Raw genomic sequence first — 25,239 nt, 5'->3', positions numbered from 1 at the left:
GATGAGCAGGTTGAGAGTCACAGTGATCAGAGAGATGGAGTACAGCATGATGGTAACTGTTTGGGGCCAAGGAGACAAGGGCTTCCTGCAGGAGGTGTTTGGGAACTGTGGAAAGCAGAGCTGGGCTCTGTCCTCAACCTCCATCTGCAGAGATCTGCAGATAGCTGCAGCTCTGGCAGCTTTCTGAACTAACCGGAGTCATGTAACTGATTTATCTCTCTCACATTCTCTTCATCCCCTCCTCCCTCTCAGTCCCTGTTTGACTCTGATGCCCCTCCTTCCTCACTCTACACATCCCACCATCATCTTCATCACTTTCTGTGTAACCCTGCCTTCTTCACTGTCTCTCTATCCAATCTCTCCTTTGTAACTCTCTACCCTTGTTTCCTTTTCCTTGGTCCTATTATTGTCCTAGAGATTACATTTCAACTTACTAAAACAGTAGTCTCACATTGCCAGCTCTATCTCCACAGTCCTGTAGAGTAAGGTCTGCCTACAACACAGATGCATTCTGGGATAGTAGAAATAAACGCTTTGGACGTGAAGGTGGCTCTGCAAAATACTATCAGGAAGGAACTTGTTTTGGTGAAACATTACCGTCCCATTTACCGAAAACACCACATCCAATATTAAAAGAAGTTAAGTGTTCACACAATACAGTAACATGAGCTATTTAGATTATCTGGACACATGGTTGATCATTAATTGCTCTTACCAGAGTATCACAGTGTGTACTTTTTCCATAGCTATCCCACCAATCGGCCCAGAATTCTGTAAAATGAACACGGGCCCTTAACTCTAAATCCGTGGCAGTTTCACGGAATTGCAACAAAATCCGTTAAACTGCCACGGAATAATTCTGTTAAATGAACACGGATCGCTGAAAAAGAAACACGGGCTTACGTAACACGCAAGAAGAACGGAGCGGTTGGGTTCAGGAAAAGGTCGTGGGTGGGCTTACGGTTCTGTGACACATGCGGGACATGCTTATAAAAAAAAACAACCACAAAAAAAAACCGCCACACGCGGGACACGAACTCCGGTCTCGTAGGTGAAAGTGCTGTGTTTTACCCATCCACCATCCCAACCAACCTCCTCACGCGGAATTCCGGCCTTACATACTGCTCACTACCGTGCTACGTCATCTTCTCATTGACTTTACATTGACATTGATTTCCGTGGGGGTCACATGGAATTTTCACACATTCCGTACCACCACCACGGAATGAACTGTTACCAATCCGTGCCCATTTTATGGAATTCAGTGAGACCAGTCTGGGCAAAAGTCTGCTTGATGACTCGTGTCAACTGGTTAAAAATCACCAAATTTCCCTCTCTACCGTTTTTCTTAGTGCAGCCCAATGGAAACCATACACGTCTCTGCCCTCTTCTGCAAATGTTTTTGCCAAAATGCAAAACTCCAGGCTTCATTATGGCAGTCCACAAACCAACAGGTGATGCCACTGATGCTACGTCCATTATAATTTCATTCTATGGTTGGTGTCCGAGCCACCGAGGCCCAGCCAATCAGCTACCGGCAGCTACGGGTACGGTTCAGATGTGTGTGCGGGGTGTTTAAAACTACAATGGAGGCTCCTAAAGAGGTTAGCTTAGATGCTGCAGTAGCATCAGTCAGTGTTGTGACCGTGTCCTCTTTAATCAAGTCCTAAATAAGTCTTAAAGGAATACACCATTGTTTTTGAAATTGGGGTTATTATTTATATAGGTGGACAAACGCATTTTTGTCTGCACTGAGACAAAAATGCAGTGGGCCGGTCTATTTGTGTGGGCTGCATGTGGTGCATGCCGGTCAAAACCATTTTTACAGACAAGTTTGTCTGTCATCTGAATAATGGCAAACCACATCCTTCTATGGCCCACTTCCATCCTTCCATAGAGACAGTGCATGTAAGTCCCGCCCCCTCCGGCGGGGAAAACCACTCCACCTGGTGCCTGAAGCTAGCTAAAAACACAAAATTTAAAAGGCATACTATGCAAGATTTGAACCTTAATATACAGTGCCTTGCGAAAGTATTCGGCCCCCTTGAACGTTTCGACCTTTTGCCACATTTCAGGCCTCAAACATAAAGATATAAAACTGTAATTTTTTGTGAAGAATCAACAAGAAGTGGGTCCCAATTATGAAGTGGAACGAAATTCATTGGCTATTTCAAACTTTTTAACAATAAAAAAACTGAAAAAGTGGGCGTGCAAAATTATTCAGCCCTTTTACTTTCAGTGCAGCAAACTCTCTCAGAAGTTCAGTGAGGATCTCTGAATGATCCAATGTTGACCTAAATGACTAATGATGATAAATAGAATCCAGCTGTGTGTAATCAAGTCTCCGTATAAATGCACCTGCTCTGTGATAGTCTCAGAGGTCCGTTTAAAGCGCAGAGAGCATCATGAAGAACAAGGAACACACCAGGCAGGTCCGAGATACTGTTGTGGAGAAGTTTAAAGCCGGATTTGGATACAAAAGATTTCCCAAGCTTTAAACATCCCAAGGGAGCACTGTGCAAGCGATAATATTGAAATGGAAGGAGTATCAGACCACTACAAATCAACGAAGACCCGGCCGTCCCTCTAAACTTTCAGCTCATACAATGAGAAGACTGATCAGAGATGCAGCCAAGAGGCCCATGATCACTCTGGATGAACTGCAGAGATCTACAGCTGAGGTGGGAGACTCTGTCCATAGGACAACAATCAATTCCGTATACTGCACAAATCTGGCCTTTATGGAAGAGTGGCAAGAAGAAAGCCATTTCTTAAAGATATCCAAAATTAAGTCGTTTAAAGTTTGCCAAAAGCCACCTGGGAACCACACCAAACATGTGGAAGAAAGTGCTGTGGTCAGATGAAACCAAAATCGAACATTTTGGCAACAATGCAAAACGTTATGTTTGGCGTAAAAGCAACACAGCTCATCACCCTGAACACACGATCCCCACTGTCAAACATGGTGGTGACAGCATCATGGTTTGGGCCTGCTTTTCTTCAGCAGGGACAGGGAAGATGGTTAAAATTGATGGGAAGATGGATGGAGCCAAATACAGGACCATTCTGGAAGACAACCTGATGGAGTCTGCAAAAGACCTGAGACTGGGACGGAGATTTGTCTTCCAACAAGACAATGATCCAAAACATAAAGCAAAATCTACAATGGAATGGTTCACAAATAAACATATCCAGGTGTTAGAATGGCCAAGTCAAAGTCAGACCTGAATCAATCGAGAATCTGTGGAAAGAACTGAAAACTGCTGTTTACAAACGCTCTCCATCCAACCTCACTGAGCTCGAGCTGTTTTGCAAGGAGGAATGGGCAAAAATGTCAGTCTCTCGATGTGCAAAACTGATAGAGACATACCCCAAGCGACTTACAGCTGTAATCGCAGCAAAAGGTGGCACAAAGTATTAACTTAAGGGGGCTGAATAATAATTTGCCGCACCAATATTTCAGTTTTTTATTTGTTTAAAGGTTTGAAATATCCAATAAATATCGTTCCACTTCATGATTGTGTCCCACTTGTTGTTGATTCTTCACAAAAAATTACAGTTTTATATCTTTATGTTTGAGGCCTGAAATGTGGCAAAAGGTCGAAAAGTTCAAGGGGGCCGAATACTTTCGCAAGGCACTGTAACAGCGTTCGAAGTCATTTTGATAGTAAACAAACTTGTAGCAGGGCAAATCATCCCGATAGCAAAGCAGGGGAGGGATGCCTCTGAGAAAACCAGCAATGCAAGTTTGGGAGGTGGCGTCCCGCCAGATCTCGCAAGATTCACAAATTGCTTTACGACTACTACACCCGCCAGAGCCAGAGAGGAGGGAGAGGAATAGCATGGCCACAGGTCCGGTATTATGCTAAAGCTAGCACAACACACAAACCACCTCTATTGAGCCGTATCTCTCCAATGCCAGATCCCTGGTGCATAAAACGGACAACATGGAATTACATCTCGCTGGAAATCGCTATGTTCGTAACTGCTGTGTTTTGATTATCACTGAAACCTGGCTTCTCCCGGGGATACCTGATGCTAACATGCAGCTAGCAGGCTGCACTCTGCTCCGCTGGGACAGGACTGAGGACTCCGGTAAGAGAAGAGGAGGGGGCCTCTGTATGTACGTGCATGAGAACCGCTGTAATAATGGGACAATTATAGATAAACACTGTTCCCCTGACCTCCAGTACATGTCGGTTCTTCCCACCTCCCCTCCGTCCCCTCCATTGCAGTCTCACTGAACCAAAAGATGCAGAACCAGAACAAGTAGGATTATGTTGTCCAAACCAAATTACAATATAGGTTGTTTATTCCTACCCTCTAATACGACCCATAGGAGCATTATATGAATTAATAACATATAATATATAAGCCCCACTACTTTTGTTGTCAAACAGGATACAGTCCCTGAGGTCTGTTCCAGGAAGGAGGTTTAACAAACTCTGAGTGTAACCCTGATGTCTGAGTTGATTTACCCTGAGATGGAAACTCTGAGTTTTCGGTTCCAGAACAGCTGATTTGAGTTGGTTCAGTCAACTCGGAGTAGGTTCACTCAGGAATACGCGCGTGCACATAAGGCAGTATGAATGGAGCCAAGATTCTACGATTCACCATGGTAACAACCACAAACAAACGGGTCGGCGGAAATACTCATGCGCACAAACAGCGAGTCTGAACGTTCATTTCGTTAAAAAAGCAAGACAGCGGCTGCTGCTGCAAAAGAGAGAGAATTGGTGTGGGAGAAAATTGCTGCTCGAGTCAATGCGTACGCATTAACAGTGTATTAATTTCATATTTAATCACAGTTAACTTATAATATTAGGCTACTGGTGAAAACTGGAATTGTAGGCTACACCTATAATTTTATTCAGGTGCAATCCTGCGGGCGAAAAAGTAAACTATACTATTCCCATTCTGAGGCTGCAGCACCATGATCATTAACAGAACTATAAGTATAATCATTTATTTCTTTTTAATGGCTCTCACTGGTTTGTGTCAAGGGATCACGTTTAAAAAACGTTTCAGAGCGATCACACTTTTCTGACGGCTCTACATACAGTGGCTTTACTATTACAGTATGATCCGCTGCCGTTAGAAAGAAAACTGCCGTTTGCAAAAAACGTAATGTGACACAAAGAATCTGCTGGGATGTTAAAGCCTGTCCACGATGTTGAACTAGTGGAAGGATAAGGTATCTACATATCTAATAGACTGATTAAAAAATACCACTCAAATCGGTTATGTGGAAATGAAAAAACATCTATAGTCAAGACTCAATATCATCTCCCGACGTAAACTCTCTGAATTAATACAGCTTTTTCATCAACGGGATCGTCGACAAAAGAACATGACATGTTTGAGAAAAAAAACATTTTATAGTCTGCCTTATTCATGCAGATAACAAACTGCATTAAAATGCGCCTGATACAGACTGAATGAATGAGGAAATGAGTTTCCTCTCCCTCTGAGAGGGAGGAGACTGAGAGAAACTCGAGGTTTCTTGAAGAAAACCTTCTCCCGACCAGGTTAGGTTCACAGACTCAGTTACCATAGTAACTGACTCTGAGGTGAAGTTACCATAGTAACCTCTCTTTCTGAAACAGAAAACCCAGAGTTTCCCTCATCTCAGGGTTAACCAACTCAGAGTTTTCACTAAACCTGCTTTCTGGAACGGGCCTCTGGTCTCCTGGATGAAAGTCCTGTGTTTGTTTGACCCATCCACCACCCCAACCTGCTTTCTTACACTGAATTTGGTATTTAATTTCTTGCTCATATGGCCTCTTCTGTACATTTTGGTGTACTCCAACAGCACTACAAACCTCTTTACCTGCTAAATCCTCCACTTTATTCACCAGCTGGTCTCTAACTGTCTATTTGCTGCAGAGCTACACCAAACTCTTTGGTACAGTGGGTTTTAGAGTCCTGAAATGGACTCTGATGAGAGGTGAACGTCTGACATCTTAAGGCCTATTGGTGGTGGAAGAGCATGGTCCCCCCCGAAGCGCTTTGAGTGTATGATTAACCGCTGTATAAATGTATGGAATTATTATTATTATTATTATTATTATTATTATTAAAGCTGTGGGAGTGAACAAAAGCAGTAAAGGTTTGGGCCTTAAAACCAAAATACCAGTGAGTTAAAAACACTCTGTAGAGCTGAGAGGAGCTGCACAGTCAGGAGATCATTCTCTGTGGATTTGTGACTGGCAGCAACCCCTCTCACATTAAACATGCTAATTGAATCCCTTTTTACTTTAAAAAAAACAAGAAAAAAATCCAATTGATTAAATTAGTGCATTGTCAGACACAATATCAACTGAAAAAACAGTCCTGTTCAGTAATGATGACATCACATGTTGATGGGTTCATGCTGATGCTTGTTTGTCTTCACACCTCTGATTGCAGAGACACCTCATTGGTCGAGATGTCATCACCTGACTAACCCATGCAGGTGTGAACAAACTTCCTGTCCAGAGGGGTTCAGCACACCGCCTTTAGGAGCCACTAATGGGCTGCAAAACATTGTTCATAGAGAGGGCAGATTAAATCTCACGGGACCTGTTGGGAACTGTTTGAGTGTCTGATGAAGCCCACTATACACAACAAAGTAAATGGTCATTTAGCCCTTCAAACACTGATCTATTGGGAGATGAGTTTTAGCATTTCAGTTTTAGCTCTGCTCATTAAGACACCATACTGTAGCATACACACAAACTTTGCCTCATTAACTTGCTGTAGACTACTTTGTTTTAATGCAGTTTTTCTTTTTAATACCATATGGTAGTAAGCAGGGCCTGAAGTTAACTTTTTTGTCCACCAGCCACACAGGCTTTTTAACAGCCATTGTTTTGCCTAATTAAAGTGAAACACAGGAAAAGCATTTGTATCATTCTTGAACTTGTCAAAAATACACATTTAAATGCTGTCAAGTTAACGATTATGTACAATCAAGTTATATACATCATTTCTTTCAGGAGAACCTGGGCTGTCAGGATATGCAGTCTGCAAGGATGCCACATACATGTGTAAATTGTTATATGACTATAGAGACAAAAGAAAAGACTAAACAGAAATGTATTGAAATCACACAAAGAACAATAATGACTTCCTTTTGGCTTTTAAAACGTGTTCTTCTAGGTGTTGGCAACAAAAAAAAACTGGGCCCAGGGCCCAGAGCATTATCTGTCTGCTATTTGACATCAGTAGGCCAAACTACACTCATTTCAACCTCCAGGCTTCATTCTGGCATTTCTTTTCTTTCTATCCTCTGCCTTCCAACAGACACACACAGTCCTAGTAAATAAGACCCTCCTGTAAGGTCTCTCTATTGGTTGAGTAAACTCGATCCCCCAAAATGACTTGATGTCATTGGTCAAGCCAGCTGTCCGTCAAAGTGCCCTTATCAAAGATGGCATCCGGCTAACATGAAGACATGTTTTTTTTTTAGTATGAAAAGATGACCGAACAAAGTAAATAGCACTTCAATTGTGGATTTCTTGCTCTGGAATTATTGTGCAAACTCTCCAAAAAGTCCCTGTCCTCACGGCCGGTTTACTAAACCACAATTGTCAGAGAACCTCGTTGAAATCACGCATTTCTCTGCTTCTAGACAACAAAAAAGGAAGTCTCTACACTATATTGATCAGGATAAATTAAATAAGACAAAGTATGTGTTTCTCCCGTTGCAGGTAACAGCTCTGACCAAATAAAGTTAAATGTATTTTGTTTACTTTCTCTGAATTATCTAATCACCTAATCTTTTTGTTGGCTGCTTGTTTTAGCCTCTTCACCGCAGTGATGTGCCGCCACATTTTAGAGCTCAAATCCAAAGAATATGGCAGACTTGGTTAAAAATGTGAAAGAAAAACATTGGCAAGAAACATCTGAGTCACTCAATTCTTATTGGTTACCAGCCAATGTGGCAGGTAGATTGACAGTTTTTCATCCATCCATCCATCCATCCATCCATCCATCCATCCAGTTTTTCAATGGCAAAATTCACCTGCATTTGGCACGTGGTTGGGTGTTGATTTCAGGCCCTGGTTGTATGATGGGTATCACTGAGGTTGTTCACTTTTACTTTATGTTTGGTGTTCTTAAAGTTAGGATACACCTTGCCCCATAGGTGATCTCAGCACTTCCTATGATGCTCCTACATGAAAATTAGGGGGAAAAGGCAAAGCATTATCAAAGCAAAGCAAAGTGTTATCCAGCAGAGGGTTGTGTCTTCAAATTCATCAAACAAACACTGTCATCCAGAAGACTGGAATTCATGTACCATTTGAAAATAAAGGGTGATTTATTTTTTTTACTTTACAGAACTACTAAGCAAAGTTAGCTAATAACACAAACCAAGATCTTAGCAGAATTGGCAGAAGACAAGTCTATTTCAAGATCCTGATGAGCGACTTGTAGCCACATGCCATCATCTTCCAACGTCAACAACATAAAACACAACTAATTTAGAAGTGTTGCTGATAGATTTATGTTTCTTTACTGGAATATAATAAGACAAAAGACAATTATCACGTTAAATAAACACTTGTATGATGATATATTGAGAATTCCAGGGCTGGTAGCAACACTAATATTTTTGCCAACTACTTTGTCTACTTCTGCAGTTATACTTGCAAACCCTCCCCATTTTCTCCGGGAGACTCCTGTTTTTCATTGCCCTCTCCTAGTTTCCTCCCAGGGTCACAACTCTACTGTTTTTCTCCAAATTTATGACAGATTTTCACCTATTTATCTATTCAACCTGTTTATGGCACAACACAGTGAGTTTAAGCCCTAAGACTCTAAAAGTATACAGTTTCCAAACAGACAACAATACAGCTACACCAAATGTCGTCATGGCATGCAAGTGATGCTGATGGACAGAGAGCCTCGTCCTCTTCAGATGGAGAGAGAATTGGAGACCTAAAGAAATACTCAAGCCAGAGGGGCAGATTATTCTGCTGTTCAAAATGTGCCTGTTTGGAACGGGCCGATTGCTTGGCCTGTGCTATTGCTGCTTGTAGCTTTCTCCAGAACCATTGTACCCCAAAATGACTAACGAAACCAGCTTAATGGAAGTGTTGTTTTTCCCTCAAACTTTATTTTGCGGTACTTTTAATTTTATTCATAGTTTATTAATATCCAATATCCAACGCTCTCCAAACTGCTCAAAGTTAACGCTAAATAACTAACTAACCCGAAACACAAGTTCATTGCATACCCAGGAAGCAAGTGTGATGTTAATCGGATGAACGGTTCTCAAGATATTTAAAAGACAACACACACACACACACACACACACACACACACACACACACACACACACAGGGTCCCTCCATTTTGTCACATTCAACGTCACCTGCTTAACCAGAGGAAAAGTAACGTGTTATTTTGACCCAAACCACCAGCGGGCTTTGTTGTATGGCCCCACATTGGCGGTCTGTTAAGGATCCTCAAGTTCAAGACGCTGTCGTCTAGACAAAAGGCAGGTAAGAATCTGCCTTGATTTATAATAAACAGGGGATGATTTTATTTTATTTTACTGCATAATGTTAACCAAAAGCTTTTTTGGAGAGTATTAGTAGTAGTAGTATTAGTAGGACAGGAACTAGCTAGCTTTTAGCGAATGTAAACCAGTGAGGTATCTGTGTAGCTTTGGTAATTAAACCTGGTTAAAGCGTGGCATTGAACAGACAAGTTTCTTTTATTAAGTCAATATCAATAATATTTTGAGCTTATTTTGAGTAGTTGATTTAAAGATATAGTTTAGAGGGATTTGGTTGTGAACTTGTTAGCAAGGCAGTCAAACAGGCATAGTTAGAAAGCTGTTAAAAACTGTATAATGCCCATTTATCCGCTTTTACCAGCTGGTTGCATTTTAATGTTTGCACTTGTTGTATTCACAGTTAAAGCAAAAACACTGATGAAAGTCCATGTGAATGTCAGCAAAGTTTTATCAGCTAGGGTTTCTATCCATTAATGATCTCACTTCCACGGGGCTGAAGCACTGAGGCTAGCACTTTTTCTCCATGTGCCGTTTTCCTATTGTGTGCTTGTTTCTCATCTGTTGCCTTCCCTCCGGTTTTCTCGAACGTGCCATTGAGTACTGCTGTGTCATTGTTTGGGCCTAGGAATGAGTGGGCTGGTAGGTCCATTCTGGAGAAGGGGTGCCGTGCTAGTGCTAAGCATTAGGCCTTAACAGAGACTAATGCTATCTTTCAAATAATGTTCTGATCACATTGAAGGCTACTAGAAGAAGAGTTGGTAAAATCAGCCACATTAATACCAGCTTCAACAAACTATATTATTTGCAATTGTACTCTAGCTTTTATCATTCCCGATCCCCTGTAATCATAGCTAAAAACTAAGTGTTCAGAAAGAATTAAAAGGAGGAAAATATCAGCAAAAGTGGAGGAACATTGAACTGTTTTCAGAATTCATCAAATGGTTTAGAAGATGAATAGTCCTCAGATTTTTTTAATGATTTTAACATTTCCTCATTTGATGATTTGGATTCTGAAAACTGGGTGCCAGGTGATATGCCTGGTTGTGATAGTGACTGTGATTTGCATGGAGATGAATGTTCTGACTTGGAAGATGATAATGATGATGATTGGTGTGGGCTTGCAGAGTGGGCTGCAGAATTCAACGTACCACAAACAGCGTTGTCTGCACTTCAAATCCTAAGGAGGAAGGGCCTTGATATCCCAATGGATGCCAGAATTCTTATGTTCAGTGACACATCTTGCAATGTGACGAATATGGCTGGGGGGGTCCTCCTACCAGTTTAGAATCAAATATGCTCTCATAGCTGAACTAACATCTTTAGTTCATTTAGCAAATGTGACTGATACTCTCACACTTTGAATGAACATTGATGGATTGGCCTTATTCCGTAGCTCCAGTAGGAGTCTGTGGTAGCCTGGATCCCAGCCGAACTTAGCCCCGCCCACAAAATTCGAGGTCGGGAAGTTCGGTCTGGAGTCGCTCCATTGAGAAGCAATTATTGCCCGAACAGGATCTGTTCGGACCAATCAGATTGTCGGACAGATGATCAACAGTAACAGAATCAACCACGTCACCAAAGAACGCTTGGGTTGAATTTGTTGAGATGTGTAGATTCCACCATCGCGTCTGTTACAGAAGATATCGACAGCGCATTCATTTTAAAATCCTCAGCGGAGGAGCCTCAACAACTGCCCGAAAGCATGGTAGCGTTATATGGTGGAGCGAGATAGAGAGAGACTGAAGAGAGAGAGAGCGTTATATGGTGGAGAGACATAGAGAGAGACTGAAGAGTGGGAGCGTTATATGGTGGAGAGAGATAGAGAGAGACTGAAGAGAGGGAGCGTTATATGGTGTAGAGAGATAGAGAGAGACTGAAGAGAGAGAGCGTTATATGGTGTAGAGAGATAGAGAGAGACTGAAGAGTGGGAGCGTTATATGGTGGAGAGAGATAGAGAGACTGAAGAGAGGGAGCGTTATATGGTGGAGAGAGATAGAGAGAGACTGAAGAGAGAGAGCGTTATATGGTGGAGCAGATAGAGAGAGACTGAAGAGAGAGAGCGTTATTTGGTGGAGAGACATAGAGAGAGACTGAAGAGAGGGAGCGCCCAGCGGCGCTAGAACAAAGCCGTGAATCAGAGAAATAAAACGTGTTTTCGCCGATTCATCTCTAGAAATGCAACTGAAGCAAGCATGTCACTATCACTAACGTTATCCACATTTATATTTACACGCAACAAATGATATATCCAGCTTCAAAAAAGTCCAAAAGTCGGAAGTTAGAACGAATGCATTGTGCAAAGAGTGGTTGCTATGGAGACAATACACAGTGTTGAGTTCTGTTGACAGTTGAGTTGAGTTCCTTTGCTCTGATTGGTTGTAGGTCTATCCAATGAATGCAGAGGCATTTTTTTCCTGGTTCGGTTGGAGCACGCCCCATAATCACAGCCCAATGGAGCGGTTTCAGACTCATATTCTGACTAGAATCTGAGTAGGACCACATCAGGCTAAGTCTGTGGCCTATTCTGGGTAGGATTAAGGAAATTCCAGGGTGTAGTGTGTTTGTAATTGGAGTGTACTCAGGTGCGTCCAAACCTGCAAACGTGCAAGAATATGAAAGCCGTTTCTCAGAGTGGTATTGTGTACAATGGTGTACATTTCAGGGTAGCATTACCCAATGCTTTTATTTGTGATGCTGGAAAGGCCATACGGGCTATTATGGGTGTGAGAGATGCACTCAAAAAGGCCTAGGGTCTCATTTATAAACGTGACGTACGCACAAAACGGGGCTGAAAACGTGCGTACGCCACTTCTTACGCAAAGGTTGTGATTTATAAAAAACAAACTTGACGGGAGAATGTGCGGTCCTCCACGCAAACTCTGACCCATGCGTACGCACATTTTGGAGACAAAATAGGAATTGGCGACACAGATGGTGAGGTGGTGAACTGAAGTCAGACTGCAGAAAGCGCATGTGGGAATAACGATTAGGCTACTCTTAATATGGTTAAGTATTGATGCCTCACGCACATTTCTTCACACCCTATCATGAAGATTGTACTGAGTGATAATTGAATGATAATTGTTCCATAAACACCTCCAACTCAAATCTTAAATCAAAACTCGTTCTTAATATATAATCAGCGCTGTCTCGCCGTCACATTTCCGCTACGGAGCGCAGGAAGATGAGATGGCCCGACTGCATGGAATACAGGATAGCATCAAATACTCTAGCATATAACTGCAGAACACAGTGTAAATAACTAAATAAAACTGTGCATCTATCATCAAATGTCAAAGTCTGGAAATACAGCCGTTAAGCTATCACGCAATCGTTATGCTCTATGTCCTCATTATCAGTCCGAACTTTATTACTGTTCATAACAAACCTGCATGAAGAAACGTGTGTTTGCCTATTACATTTCGATTTCAAATTGTATCTCGGGGTGGGGGATACCACTAGTTGTTGCTGTGATTTTAGCAAGGTGTTAACAATCACAAATTGTTGTAGGCTAAACATATAAATACTGCGGTGACCCCGTGCGTAATGCTGCATGATGGCCCTGCTGGCCCTGCAGGAGAACTGACCCCCAATGGAAGAATCAGGAGAAAAAGAGATTTCAGGGACCATGACGATGACTGGCTCATGTGCCGATTTAAATTCTCTAATATAGCTGTAACAGTAATGTAGCTGTAACAATAATATAGCTGCGCTCTTGGATCTATGTACTGAATTGGGTCCAATAGAGAGGGCAACGCTCCGGAACCGTGCCATCCCGGTCCAAATACAGGTCCTCGCCACTCTGGGTGAAACCGGCTGTTTCCAGAGGGAAATGTGAGACAGCTAAGTGTTTTTTTAAAATAAATATTATATATAATCTTCAACTTCATCATGAAGGCTTGTTTGGATATAATATATAGTTCTGTTAAATCTTATTATATATGTCTGGTATATCGAAGCTGTCCCCGAGTACCGTAATGCCTGCTGATTTGGAAGATTTTATTAATAAAGGTAGTCTATAGATCAGGGTTCCCTACACTGTGCGACAGCAGGCCGGAATTATAATTCAATTGGCAGCACTTCCCGAGCGTCTGAGAGTTTTTGTTTTTTTTTTCTCCGCCAGTCGTCATGATTCGGCATGATTCGGTGTAACGAAGAACAACTGCCAGGGTCATTAACATACTGATCAGCATTCACCAGGTGCTTTACATTGACTCTTTATGCTTAAAAATGGGTGTGTACAGGGCGGGATAAGAGGTTGATCCACGTACGCACACGTGTAGTCAATCTGTGATTTACAAAGGGAACATTGCAGTGCGTACACACGGTTTTATAAATCTGACTTATTTTCGGCGTACGCCAATTTGGGCTTTTGGGCGCACGTACACTTATAGTATGGATCCTACGGACAGTTTTATAAATGAGACCCCAGGACATGAATGGGAAGGTTATCCTGAAATAACAGCAGAGCTCAGGACAGGTGAGCAATTTGGTAGGCAAGGCTATCACACTGCACCAACTGTCAGCCTCCCCCTAAATGATCTGGGTATAGGTTTAGTTCCCAGTTTTGTGTTAGATTATATGGACCTTGTGTGCTCGTGGGCAATGCGTGAGTTAATATTTCTTTCAGTGGCAAAATTAACTGGGACCTAATCTGGGCAGCCCAGATGGGGCCCACTCAGCAGCCATATCCAACCCATATGGGCCCCACATGGGTGTGTTGATAGGAAACTGACAGAGAAAACAGGCCTTCACCTAAACCAATTAGTGGCAAACTGAGACCTCTAGTGGCAGCAAGGGTTGTTGAGAAATTAAATCTTCAGCAGCTAAAACCTTTTCATCCCTCCTTTAACGTTGTGTAATATAAGTAAACCAAAATCGTTCATTTAACTGAAATGTGAGAACACAAATTTCTCCTGGGATGTGGGTAAATGTTTGCCACTAACTCATCCATCACACACCTTGCAGTGCTGTAGCCCGAGGCTACAGATTTCTCTTGGACCATTGGTCTCGCCAAATATTAAAGTTGGTCTCGACCGAGTCCTGCATTACATACTTTTTTCCTAAAGTAACTTCGTCCTTCAAAACAAAACCATTGAATCACGCTTGTTCAGAAAACAGGTATTTGTTTTTTCCAAAATCCATCTAGAATGGGCATTGACATTGGTCTCCTGGTATACGCCAGACTCCATCATATGAGGAGGCATCGTTCATTTTCATTTAGGTCACAGACACACATGTTGTCGAGCACTTTGTAAAAAAAAAGTTCAAGAATGGGAACATCTCCACACAGATGTTAATGGCGTCATACAGCGTCTGGAAGCAGTGTAAAGTAGGATATCTGATTTGGAAGATGAGAACGTTGGCCTTCGGCAAATAGTGGAGATAAATGTCAAGAAGTTCTCAGTGCTTGAGGCGGCCCAGCAGGATGCCAACTATCGGGACAGGCGCCAAAATCTGGTTCTGGTTGGTTTGAAAGAGAAGTTGGAAGAGGGCAAACTGGAGATATGTGTGAGGAACATCATTGTCGAGGCTGTGGGCATGCCGGTGAATCAAGCACAGCTACAGAGAGTGCATCGGGTCCCCGGTGGACCAGTGGTGGATGAAAATCGCTCACCGAGACCCATTGTCATCTGCTTCTTGTGCTTCTTGGAGTTGGAGAAAGTGTTCGCTACCGCTAAACGGAAGTATAGGGAAGGGCAAGGAGTGGAGTGGAAAGGGTGCAAGCTCTCTTTTTTCCAGTATCTACCACAGGAGTGGGCGGAAAGGAGGAAAAAGTTTTCGGAGGTGAAGGAAAAGTTGCACTCTTTGGACGTGCGGTTTACAGTGGCACCACCAGCACAAATGCGCTTCACCTGGAAAGGAAAGAGGATGAGATTTGATGATCATCGCAAAGCACTGGCATTTCTGAATAAAGAGGCTGCTGGAGCTTCCAGCGCCGGCGACGCGCAGGATGGAGAACAAGAATGAATATGCCAAATGGATGACAGACTGTTGACAGGCTGCCTGATGACGGATATAGGCTACTCTGGCTCTGTTTCTACCTGAGACTTAAGGGAAGGATTTCATTCTGACCTGTGGGAAACGTTAAATAGTTAAATGTATATGTTCTAAGTGGGGTGGTGTAAGCTTGTTAACTGTGAATGATAAACGGGGATGGCATTGAATTTCATCCAAGGGGGCTGTAGGTGGCAGTCCGATGCTACCTGTTGGAAAGCATTGGTAAAAGGGATAGTAGTTCTGAATAATGGTGTGAGGGGGTTGGCGGGGGTTCTTTGGGTTGGTCATTGAACGCAACTCACGGACCAGTTGAGGTTTTTGTTTTTCCTTTCCTTCTCTTCAGGATAACAGGGAGGTAGGAGCGGGGGGTTTTGCATCTAAGGTTTTTAGGTGGATGGTTTTTTTCCCACCCATGGATGTTATTTTCTTTCTTTCTTTTTCTTTTCTGGTTTTGTTGAAGAGTACTTTGTGTGCAAAATGTGGGGCATATTATATGTTGATGTTTTATTTTTGTTTGGTAAGGTTGGCAGTTGGACAACACCCTAAATGGTTAGCATTAAGTGATGTGATTGATTATTTAATGTGTAGGCTTTGGATAACTCGATACGATGGAGTATAAATGGGCTTAAGATATGGCTAATTTGGTAAGGTTTATAAGCTGGAATATAAATGGTTCACATAACCCTGCTAAAAGGAAGAAATGTTTGTCCTATCTTAGATCTCAACAAGCAGATGTGGCTCTGCTACAAGAGACACATCTTGTGGATACAGAAATAGCTAAATTTAAGACTGGGTGGGTGGGACAGGTATATTATAGCTCTTATACTAGCAGTAAATGTGGGGTTGCAATACTTATACATAAAAGTTTGAATTTTGTTATGTTGAAACAACATAAAGATAATGAAGGGAGGATAATTTGTGTTGAGGCCAAAATAAATGGAGTTAAGGTTAATATATGTAATATTTATGCTCCAAACAAAGAAGAGCCGGCCTTTTTTCATGAGGTTAATAAGATGATGGGGGGAATAGTGGACGGCCACACTATAATTTCTGGCGACTATAATCAGGTACAAGACGGGGTTTTAGATAAAACGTTCTTCACAAATAGTATGCCAAGAGACAGAAAAGCCATACATCTAATGATGGGGGACTTGGGCCTGGTGGATATCTGGAGGCTAGTACATCCCAAAGATAGAGAATATACGTTTTATTCAAATATGCATAAAAGTCACAGCCGCTTAGATTATTTCCTGATATCCAATGACCTGGTAGAAGGGACGGTAGACTGTACAATTGGACCCATTGCATTAACAGATCATGCGGCTGTGCAATGGGGGGTGCATTTATGTATAAACGTTATTAAATCTAATAGATGGAGGATGAATGTATCACTGCTTCAGGATGAAACTTTTGTCAATTTATTGGGGAAGATCTTAAAAAAAAATTTTGACACCAACATAGGATCAGTTGAGAGGTTAGGATCAGTGTGGGAGGCCTCTAAGGTCTATATAAGAGGCAAAATAATAGCTCACTCGAGTAAGAAGAAGAAAGACAGTAAAAAACAATTGCTGGGATTGGAGACCCAGCTGAAGGTTGCAGAAAGAGAGCTGGTTGATAATCATACTGAGGACCGTTTGAGAAGAGTGTGTGAATTAAAATTCCAGTTAAATGAGTTATATAGTAAAAAGGTAGAATATCCTATGTTTAGGATGAAAAGTAAGTTATATGAGAGTGGGGAAAAGGCCAGTAAATGATTGGCTAGGCAGTTAAAAAAACAAGATGCTAGCTTTATAATACTGGCAATTAAAATTACAAGTGGGGAACTGGTAAGAAGTACCAAGGACATTAATGAGGTATTTAAAGACTTTTATGAGAAATTATTTAAATATCACAAAACTGTCAGAAGAACAAGTAGCACAGATGGAGGGAGGTATTACCGAAGGTGAAGTTAGAAATGCAATAGCGTCACTGAAAACAGGAAAGTCACCGGGGCTAGACAGGTTACCAGTTGAATATTATAGGAAATATATTGACTTATTGGCACCCATATTGACAAAAGTATATAAAGAGTCATTTGATATGGGGCAACTACCAGATACGTTTAATGAGGCTTTAATTACTTTGATCCTGAAGAAAGACAGAGACCCTACAGACCCGGGGAGCTATAGACCCATAAGTTTAATTGATGTTGATGGCAAAATTCTTACTAAAGTGCTTGCCACAAGAATTGAAAGATTTATGCCATATATAGTGCATGCAGATCAAGTGGGCTTTGTCAAAGGGCGCTCTTCATCAGATAATGTTAGGCGGATGCTACATCTTATGTGGGCAAGTCGTGATGCGGACACGCCCACCGGAGCATTCTCGTTGGATGCAGAAAAAGCGTATGACAGAGTAGAAATGGCTTACCTCTTTTATACACTGAGGGTGTTTGGATTCGGGGGGGATTTCCTTAAATGGATTAAGATTATTTACCTGTCTCCTGAGGCATCTGTTCTAACTAATGGCCTGAAATCTCCATAATTTGGCCTCATGAGAGGCCAGAAACAGGGGGACCCATTGAGTCCGCTGCTCTTCACCATATTCCTGGAACCATTAGCTGTGGCTCTAAGAGCAGATACAGATATTAAAGGGGTGTGGTGTGGTGGGACGGAACATAAATTGTTTTTATATGCGGATGATATTTTGCTGCTTATTTCGGACCCGGCTAATTCTATTCCCATAATCCTACATAAGATTGAAACCTTCTTTCAGATATCTGGTTATAAAATTAATTGGCAGAAATCGGAGGTGATGCCTGTATCTAGGTCTTGCTCTCAGTCAGAGATCTCTAAATTTCAGTTTAGATGGATCCCAGTGGGAATGAAATACCTAGGATTAAAGTGAACTGCTGATTTGCCAGATATAATAGAAATTAATTTAATGCCATTACTTCAAGAGATGAAAAATAATCTGGAAAGATGAAAGATAATTAACCTCACCTTGTGGGGCAAAATTAATACCATTAAGATGTTAATAGCGCCACAATTTAATTATATATCAATGATGCTGCCAGTAATGGTTCCTAGTGGCATATAAACCCCATATAATAAAATGGTCAAGAGAGTTATGTGTGGAAAGGAAAAAGCCAAGGATTAATATTAAAAGCTATGTTCTAATAGGGAAAAGGGGGGCTTGGCCCTTCCAAATGTAGAAATATATAATTTAGCTTTTGAATTGGCTAAGCTGGTGAGGCATTGGGCTAACTACAAGTATCAACCGGATTGGATAAATATAGAAATGGCCATGGTGACTCCCTCCAGACCCATACAGGCTCTTTCTCAGATTAGGGTGGTAGAAGGGGGCGAATCCCATTCTGAAGCACTCTCAAGGGGTGTGGTCTGAAGTGCATAGGTTGATGGGGAAATCACATTACAAGCAGGGGTATTCTTCCATATGGGATAATCCACTTATCAGGATAGGTAAACGCTCATTTTGTTGGGATTCTTGGCAGAGGAACGGTATATGTGTGATTGATGATCTATATAAGGATTCAGTCTTTTTTCATATCAGGAGTTAGTGGATACATTTTTTTTGGAGGGAAAGGGTGGATTTTGGAAATATCTACAACTAAGGAGCAGTGTGCAAAGTGTGTTCTCACTCAACAGATGTGTAGAGGAATCCAATATGTTGCAAAACCTTTTTGGTTTGCCAAGTACAATGCATAGTGCCTCAACATTTTACAAAAATATAATGGAATTACAAAGTGTGAATACTGAGAATCTTAAGTTAATATGGCAAAGAGATTTAGAATGTGAAATAGGTAAGGAGAAATGGCATGATATAGTTTCCAAGGTTGGGTGGGCCACTAGGGATATTAGAAGCAAATTTACTCATTAAAAAATCATACTACTATACTCCTATGAAACTTTTCAGAATGGGCTTATATTAGTAGAAGATAAAAGCTGTTGGAAATGTAAGGGTGGAAATGGTACATTTCTACATTCCTTTTGGGACTGTCTTGTGGTATTACCTTTCTGGAAAGAAGTATTAAGGAAACAGGGAGATTGGTTGGGGCAAAGGTTACCGGAATCTCCACTGTTCTGTCTCCTGGGAGATGGCACACTTTTGCCACGAGGAATCAACAAAGGGCAGCAAGCGCTAATAACCGCAGGCCTCGTCCCTGCAGCAAGGATAATACTGAGGAACTGGAAAAGCACGTGCACGCCGAGGCTCACAGATTGGACTCAGTTTATGACAGAGACTGCATCTTACGAATATTTGATTGCCAGGAAGAACAATGTTAAAGTGAAGTTCCATTTAGTTTCTTTTCATATATTAAAGGTCTGATACATTAAGCATGTGTTGTAACACATCACAGGTGATATGATTACAAGCAACATAGTGGTACAGAGGGGTGTTGTCCTTTTAAGTTTAGTTTCAACTGCCTTTTTGTGTTTTGTTTTGCTGTCATTTGTAAGTTGGTTGTATTATTTGCTGAAAAATTATAAATACTTTATTTTAATTAAAATACTTAAAAAAAAGAGTATCTGGTTCTGTCTCTGACTCTGATCAATGCCCTGCAGCCTTGGAAACCTTAGAGACACGGTAACCACATGTGTCTTTGTCTATCTGGATGATGCAGAGGTCCCTGGGTGGTTTTACTTTCTACAGAAAATTAATCTGCAATTACATATCTGTTGCTGCTCCACTCCATCACTTAACCTCCCCCCCACCCACCCCCAAAATCACCTGTAGATAATCCTGTCTTCTCAAATAATCTGTTGTTTAACTTTTTGCCAAAAATAGTGCTTTAAATACTACTGTCATAGAGACAAGAAATGTTATACAGGGATCAAAATAAATTACACTAAACTGAAATGATTCAAAGAACTTTGTAAAGGGGCCAAGATATTTTTATACTGACAGTTTTATGTGAAACACATTTTACTGTTCATGAGTTATGTATTCATATACCTGATGATAAAGTGTGGTTGGTCAAGGGCATCTATTTTATTTCTGTCTGTAACTAAATGGACACTAATTACTTGGATGATGCTTTCAACAACATAGTGACATGAATACAAAGCTTTCGTAGCTCTTTTGTTGTGTTGGGATGACATTTTCCTATCACAAAGAAAAACAAGTTTCCCTGGGAAAAATGTGTGTATCATATATATGTAAATATGTGATTACTTAAAAAACAGTATATGCTGCTTATAACTCTCTTTAAATGCAGCAGCATCAGTGAGTAAAAATACACAACAAGATAAAGCTGAAGCACAGGTCTATCTATTGTTGTTCATACATAATACAACAACTGATCACTGAACAGCAGGAACATTTTCATTCCTTTAATCCTTAGACCGAGTCTGATCTCAGTGACTCAACACTCTCTACAGCATGGTGGTCTCAGAGGAGCCAGGCTGCAGGATCTGAATCTAAAACAAGACATAGATCACAGAGTTTAGACAAGAGTTCAAATAATACAGATGGATTGCAAATGATGCAGAGGAAGCAACTATATAGTGATGAGTTAAAGCAGGAGTAAAATAAGGCACAGATCATCAATTAATATTATACAGGAATCAAATATGAATGACACTGGACTGAAATGATTAGAACAACTTTTCTTCCTAAGCTGAAAGGGAACATGATGTTTTTGTACCGACAGTTTTATCTGAAACACAACAGTGGATTTTTTTCTATACTGGAAACATACATCCACATGAAAGAGTGTCTGTTCAGGGGCTTCTTTTTGTCTCAGTGAGACAGCAGCCCAGCAGGCCTGTGATTTCTGTTTGCAACTAAATGGTTTGCAGCACCAAACATAGACACATAAATACCAAGCTTTAGTAGATCTTTAGTTGTGTTGGGTTCAAATGTTTCCTATCACAACGAAAAAAAGGTTCCCTCGTAAAAAAAGACTGCATAACTGTCATACATGTGTGAATTTAAAGCTTGAATTAAAGTGGGTGATTACCTAAAAACAGTATATGGTGCTTATGACTCTTTCTTTAAATGCAGCAGCATCAGAGAGACAAAATACACAACAAGATAAAGCTGAAGCACAGGCCTTTCATTTGTTGATCATACACAATTTAGACTTAAAGATGGGAAAGCATATCTTCACTTTCTGTATTTGATAATTCACTCACTGAACAGCAGGAACATTTTCATTCATTTATCCTTAGACTGAGTCTGATCTCAGTCCCTCCACAGCATCTCTACAGCATGTTGGTCTCAGAGGAGCCAGGCTGCAGGATCTGAAGAGTAACTATGAGTTTAACTGCTTTTCTAAACCAGGGGTAAAACAAGGCATAGATCACAGGGTTTAGACAGGAGTTACAATAGAACACAAAGATAACATAGGATGCAGATGGAGCATTAACCAAGCTGTCACCTGCGAGAAAGACAGAGTATAATGGGAGGAAACACATTAGAAACACAACTACCAGAACACCAAGAGTCCTGGCTGCTTTCAGCTCGGATTTCTTTGCCTTTGGAGTCACTGAAAGCTGGAGTGTGACAGCTGTAATGTGAGAGCGCATGGCACGAGCCTGAGACACAGCCACGGCAAATACTCTCACATACAGAGCTACGATGAGAATAACTGGAACAAGAAAGGACAAAACAACATCTACAGGTCCTAAGACATTGTCAACGACTAACACACATTCTCCGTAGCAGGAATTATACCTCCCGGGTTGAGTCAGGTTATCCTTCACAAAGAGAAAGCTGTAGGAAACAGAATAGAGCCAACACAGACACACACAGAGTTTAACTCTGTTCACAGTGACTTTAGTGGTGTAATGCAGAGGGTAACAAATAGCCACATAACGGTCAACTGATATGAGCACCATGTCACCTATTGAGGATGCAGGAATCATGGCTGAAAGATTCTTATAAAGAAAACACACAAGGTCACCAAGAAACCAGCAGGATGTTTTTCGGAGAACTTCTACAGGCATCAGCACGAGGCCCACTAGAAAGTCTGAGACAGCCAGAGAGAGGAGGAGGATGTTGGTGGGTGTGTGGAGCTGCCTGGAGGGAAAGAGAAAAGCACCATTACACCAACAAGTCCTCATATCTAAATGACAAACAAACATTTTATGTTATTTCTTTCTGGAACAATAGAAACAATCATTCCAAAAACACTCATGAGATTTTTCTCGATCGGTCATAGAAACAGGCTTTATTCTGAGCAGTCAGTTTGATTATCACAGTATGAAAAGAACAGGTGTTACATTATAATAGCATCATCAATAGCTCCCCCAATCATCCCACTAAGCCATGACATTGAGACATCAAGCCAGCATGCACAATACTAGGACCCTGAAAATGACACAAAGTCTTCATAATATCTAAAACTTGAATTATTGAGATAATAATCTTTGCCTGAAGTGGGAGACTGAGATAATGACGAGCAGGTTGAGAGCTACAGTGAGCAGAGAGATGGAGTAGAGCAAAGTGTGAATGAGCATCACTTCAAACCAAGGAGGTGTCAGCTTCCTACAGGAGGTGTTGAAGAGTTGTGGAAAGCAGAGCACTGCTCCGTCCTGTGTCTCCGTCATTAATGGGAGGATGAGAGAGGCCTCAGCTCTCTGCTGAAATCTCTGTCGTACAACTGATTTATCTCTTTCTACTCTTGTCTCCACCCCTCCCTTTCTACCTCTCAGTCTCTGATGGACACTGATGTCCTTTTCTTTTTCTACACATCACTACGTCATTTTCCACACTTTCTCTGTTAGTCCACAAGCCTTTCAATAATATCTGTCAATCTTCTGGCACCCCCAGATTCCATACTTCCAGATCTTGACCAAGTTGAACACATGCACCAGCATGGCCTGGAGCAGGTATAAGCACTTTAATCCTTAGACAATTGGGTGGCAGGTCAGTGATTCAGTTTATTTCAAGCTTATCGAACCCTTAAAGGAGAACTCCGGGCAATTTTTACGTTAATCTTGATCGCTATCAGTATGTGAGTACAGTCGATAGCAAAACAAACGAACATTCTAATTGCATTTCGTGTCTGTTAAGAGGCACAAAGGCACTCTTTCATATATGCCCCCAAAACTACTGTTTTAGCTAACTGTGAGCTCTGGGCATTAGCTCCAGCATCTCCAGTTTTCTAGGACCAATTCTGTTCGTTTTTTTGCTATCGACTGTATTCACATATTTATAGCGATATATATATATATATATATAATCAAGATTAACGTAAAAATTGCCCGGAGTTCTCCTTTAAGTTTTCAACAGCTTCCTAGTAATAGCCCCATACTTGCTTTTTATGGCGTCAGGTTTATCTCGCCAGACCTTTATCTCCCGAGCGCGATAAAACATGCTCATGAGCTCAAGAGTTGCACAGGCAGCTGCGAACGTGAAACAAATCATAGGGAGAGGGAAAGAATAGCACCTTTCCGTGTAAAAACCAAGCATCACGCACACAGAGCAGCCACCATGTGCCTGTGACTTTCTGCTTTGCGTGTGTTTGAGGGCAGACACGCTTTTGCAGGTTAACTCTCTCTTCAAAGTTGATTTCTGCTCGCTCAAATGAAACTGGCTTTTGACATTGTGGAGGCGGATATCAAGGGAGGCACTGGCCCTGACGGTAATACCATACATCAGATTACAGTGGTTTACTTTATCTTAGTCAGGCCCTCTGTTCCTGACACTACCCCCAGGCCCATGCACTAAATTGTTTTTTTTGTTTAAGATTATTCTTTTGGACATTTCCGGCTTCATTTTTACAGCTGAAGACATGAGGCGGGAATGGCATGCAGCAAAGGGCAGCACGTCAGAGTCGAACAAGGGCCTGCTGCGTCGAGGAGTAAACCTCTATGTATGGGCGCCAACTGCGCTATCCAGGCGCCCGGGCTCAGGAACTTCTAAGGAACTTTCCAGACTTGCCACGAGATGCCCTGACGCTCTCCTATTAGTCTCCTATCCACCTGTGCACTACTTCCTGAAGCTCCTCACTGCTATCTGTGAGCCGGTGCCAGAGTTTGCCCAAGAAGTGGCATTCTTCAGGTGAAAGCTCTGCTCCAGAACCTGGCTCTCCTAAGCCCGTTCCAGTCTCCTCTGAATCTTTCGTCCTTTTCTCCCAGAACTCCAGTGCTTCCATGGGCCCTCTAGCATCTCTTTTTTCGACATACTATACTATCTATCCATCCATCCATCCATCCATCTTCGTCCGCTTATCCAGTGTTGGGTCACGGGGGGAGCAGCTCCAGCAGGGGACCCAAAACTTCCCTTTCCCAAGCCACATTAACCAGCTCTGACTGGGGGATCCTGAGGAGTTCCCAGGCCAGGGTGGATATATAATCCCTCTACCTAGTCCTGGGTCTTCCCCGAGGTCTCCTCCCAACTGGATGTGCCTGGAACACCTCCCTAGGGAGGCGCCCAGGGGGCATCCTTACCAGATGCCCGAACCAACTCAACTGGCTCCAGCGGCTCTACTCCGACCTCCTCACGGATGACTGAGCTTCTCACCCTATCTCTAAGGGAGACGCCAGCTTTGCCTTCTGGCTGAGCTCTCTTTTCGTTACAATGGTGCGATAAATTGAATGTAATACCGCACCCGCTGCGCCGATTCTACGACCAATCTCCTGCTCCATTTTCCCCTCACTCGCGAACAAGACCCAAGGTATTTGAACTCCTTCATTTGGGCTAAGGAATCATTCCCTACCTGGAGTAGGCACTCCATCGGTTTCCTGCTGAGAACCTTGGCCCCAGATTTAGAGGTGCTGATCCTC

The 25,239-nt window shown here is 41.9% G+C and overlaps 1 protein-coding gene across 1 annotated transcript; it reads right to left on the bottom strand.

Moving 5' to 3' along the window:
• Positions 1 to 21,711: 21,711 nt before the first annotated feature.
• LOC120569484 (trace amine-associated receptor 13c-like) lies at positions 21,712 to 23,058 on the bottom strand. The gene is made up of 2 exons (XM_039817343.1): positions 22,883 to 23,058; positions 21,712 to 22,528 (listed from the first exon to the last, which is right to left on the bottom strand). Exons 1-2 carry the CDS (start codon positions 23,056 to 23,058, stop codon positions 21,712 to 21,714), a joined length of 993 nt encoding a protein of 330 aa, XP_039673277.1.
• Between the last annotated feature and the right edge of the window lie 2,181 nt (positions 23,059 to 25,239).

Source organism: Perca fluviatilis, chromosome 12 (genome assembly GCF_010015445.1).
Source record: "Perca fluviatilis chromosome 12, GENO_Pfluv_1.0, whole genome shotgun sequence".
NCBI classification, from domain to species: Eukaryota; Metazoa; Chordata; class Actinopteri; order Perciformes; family Percidae; genus Perca; species Perca fluviatilis.
This window is presented reverse-complemented; position numbering and strand designations above follow the sequence as displayed.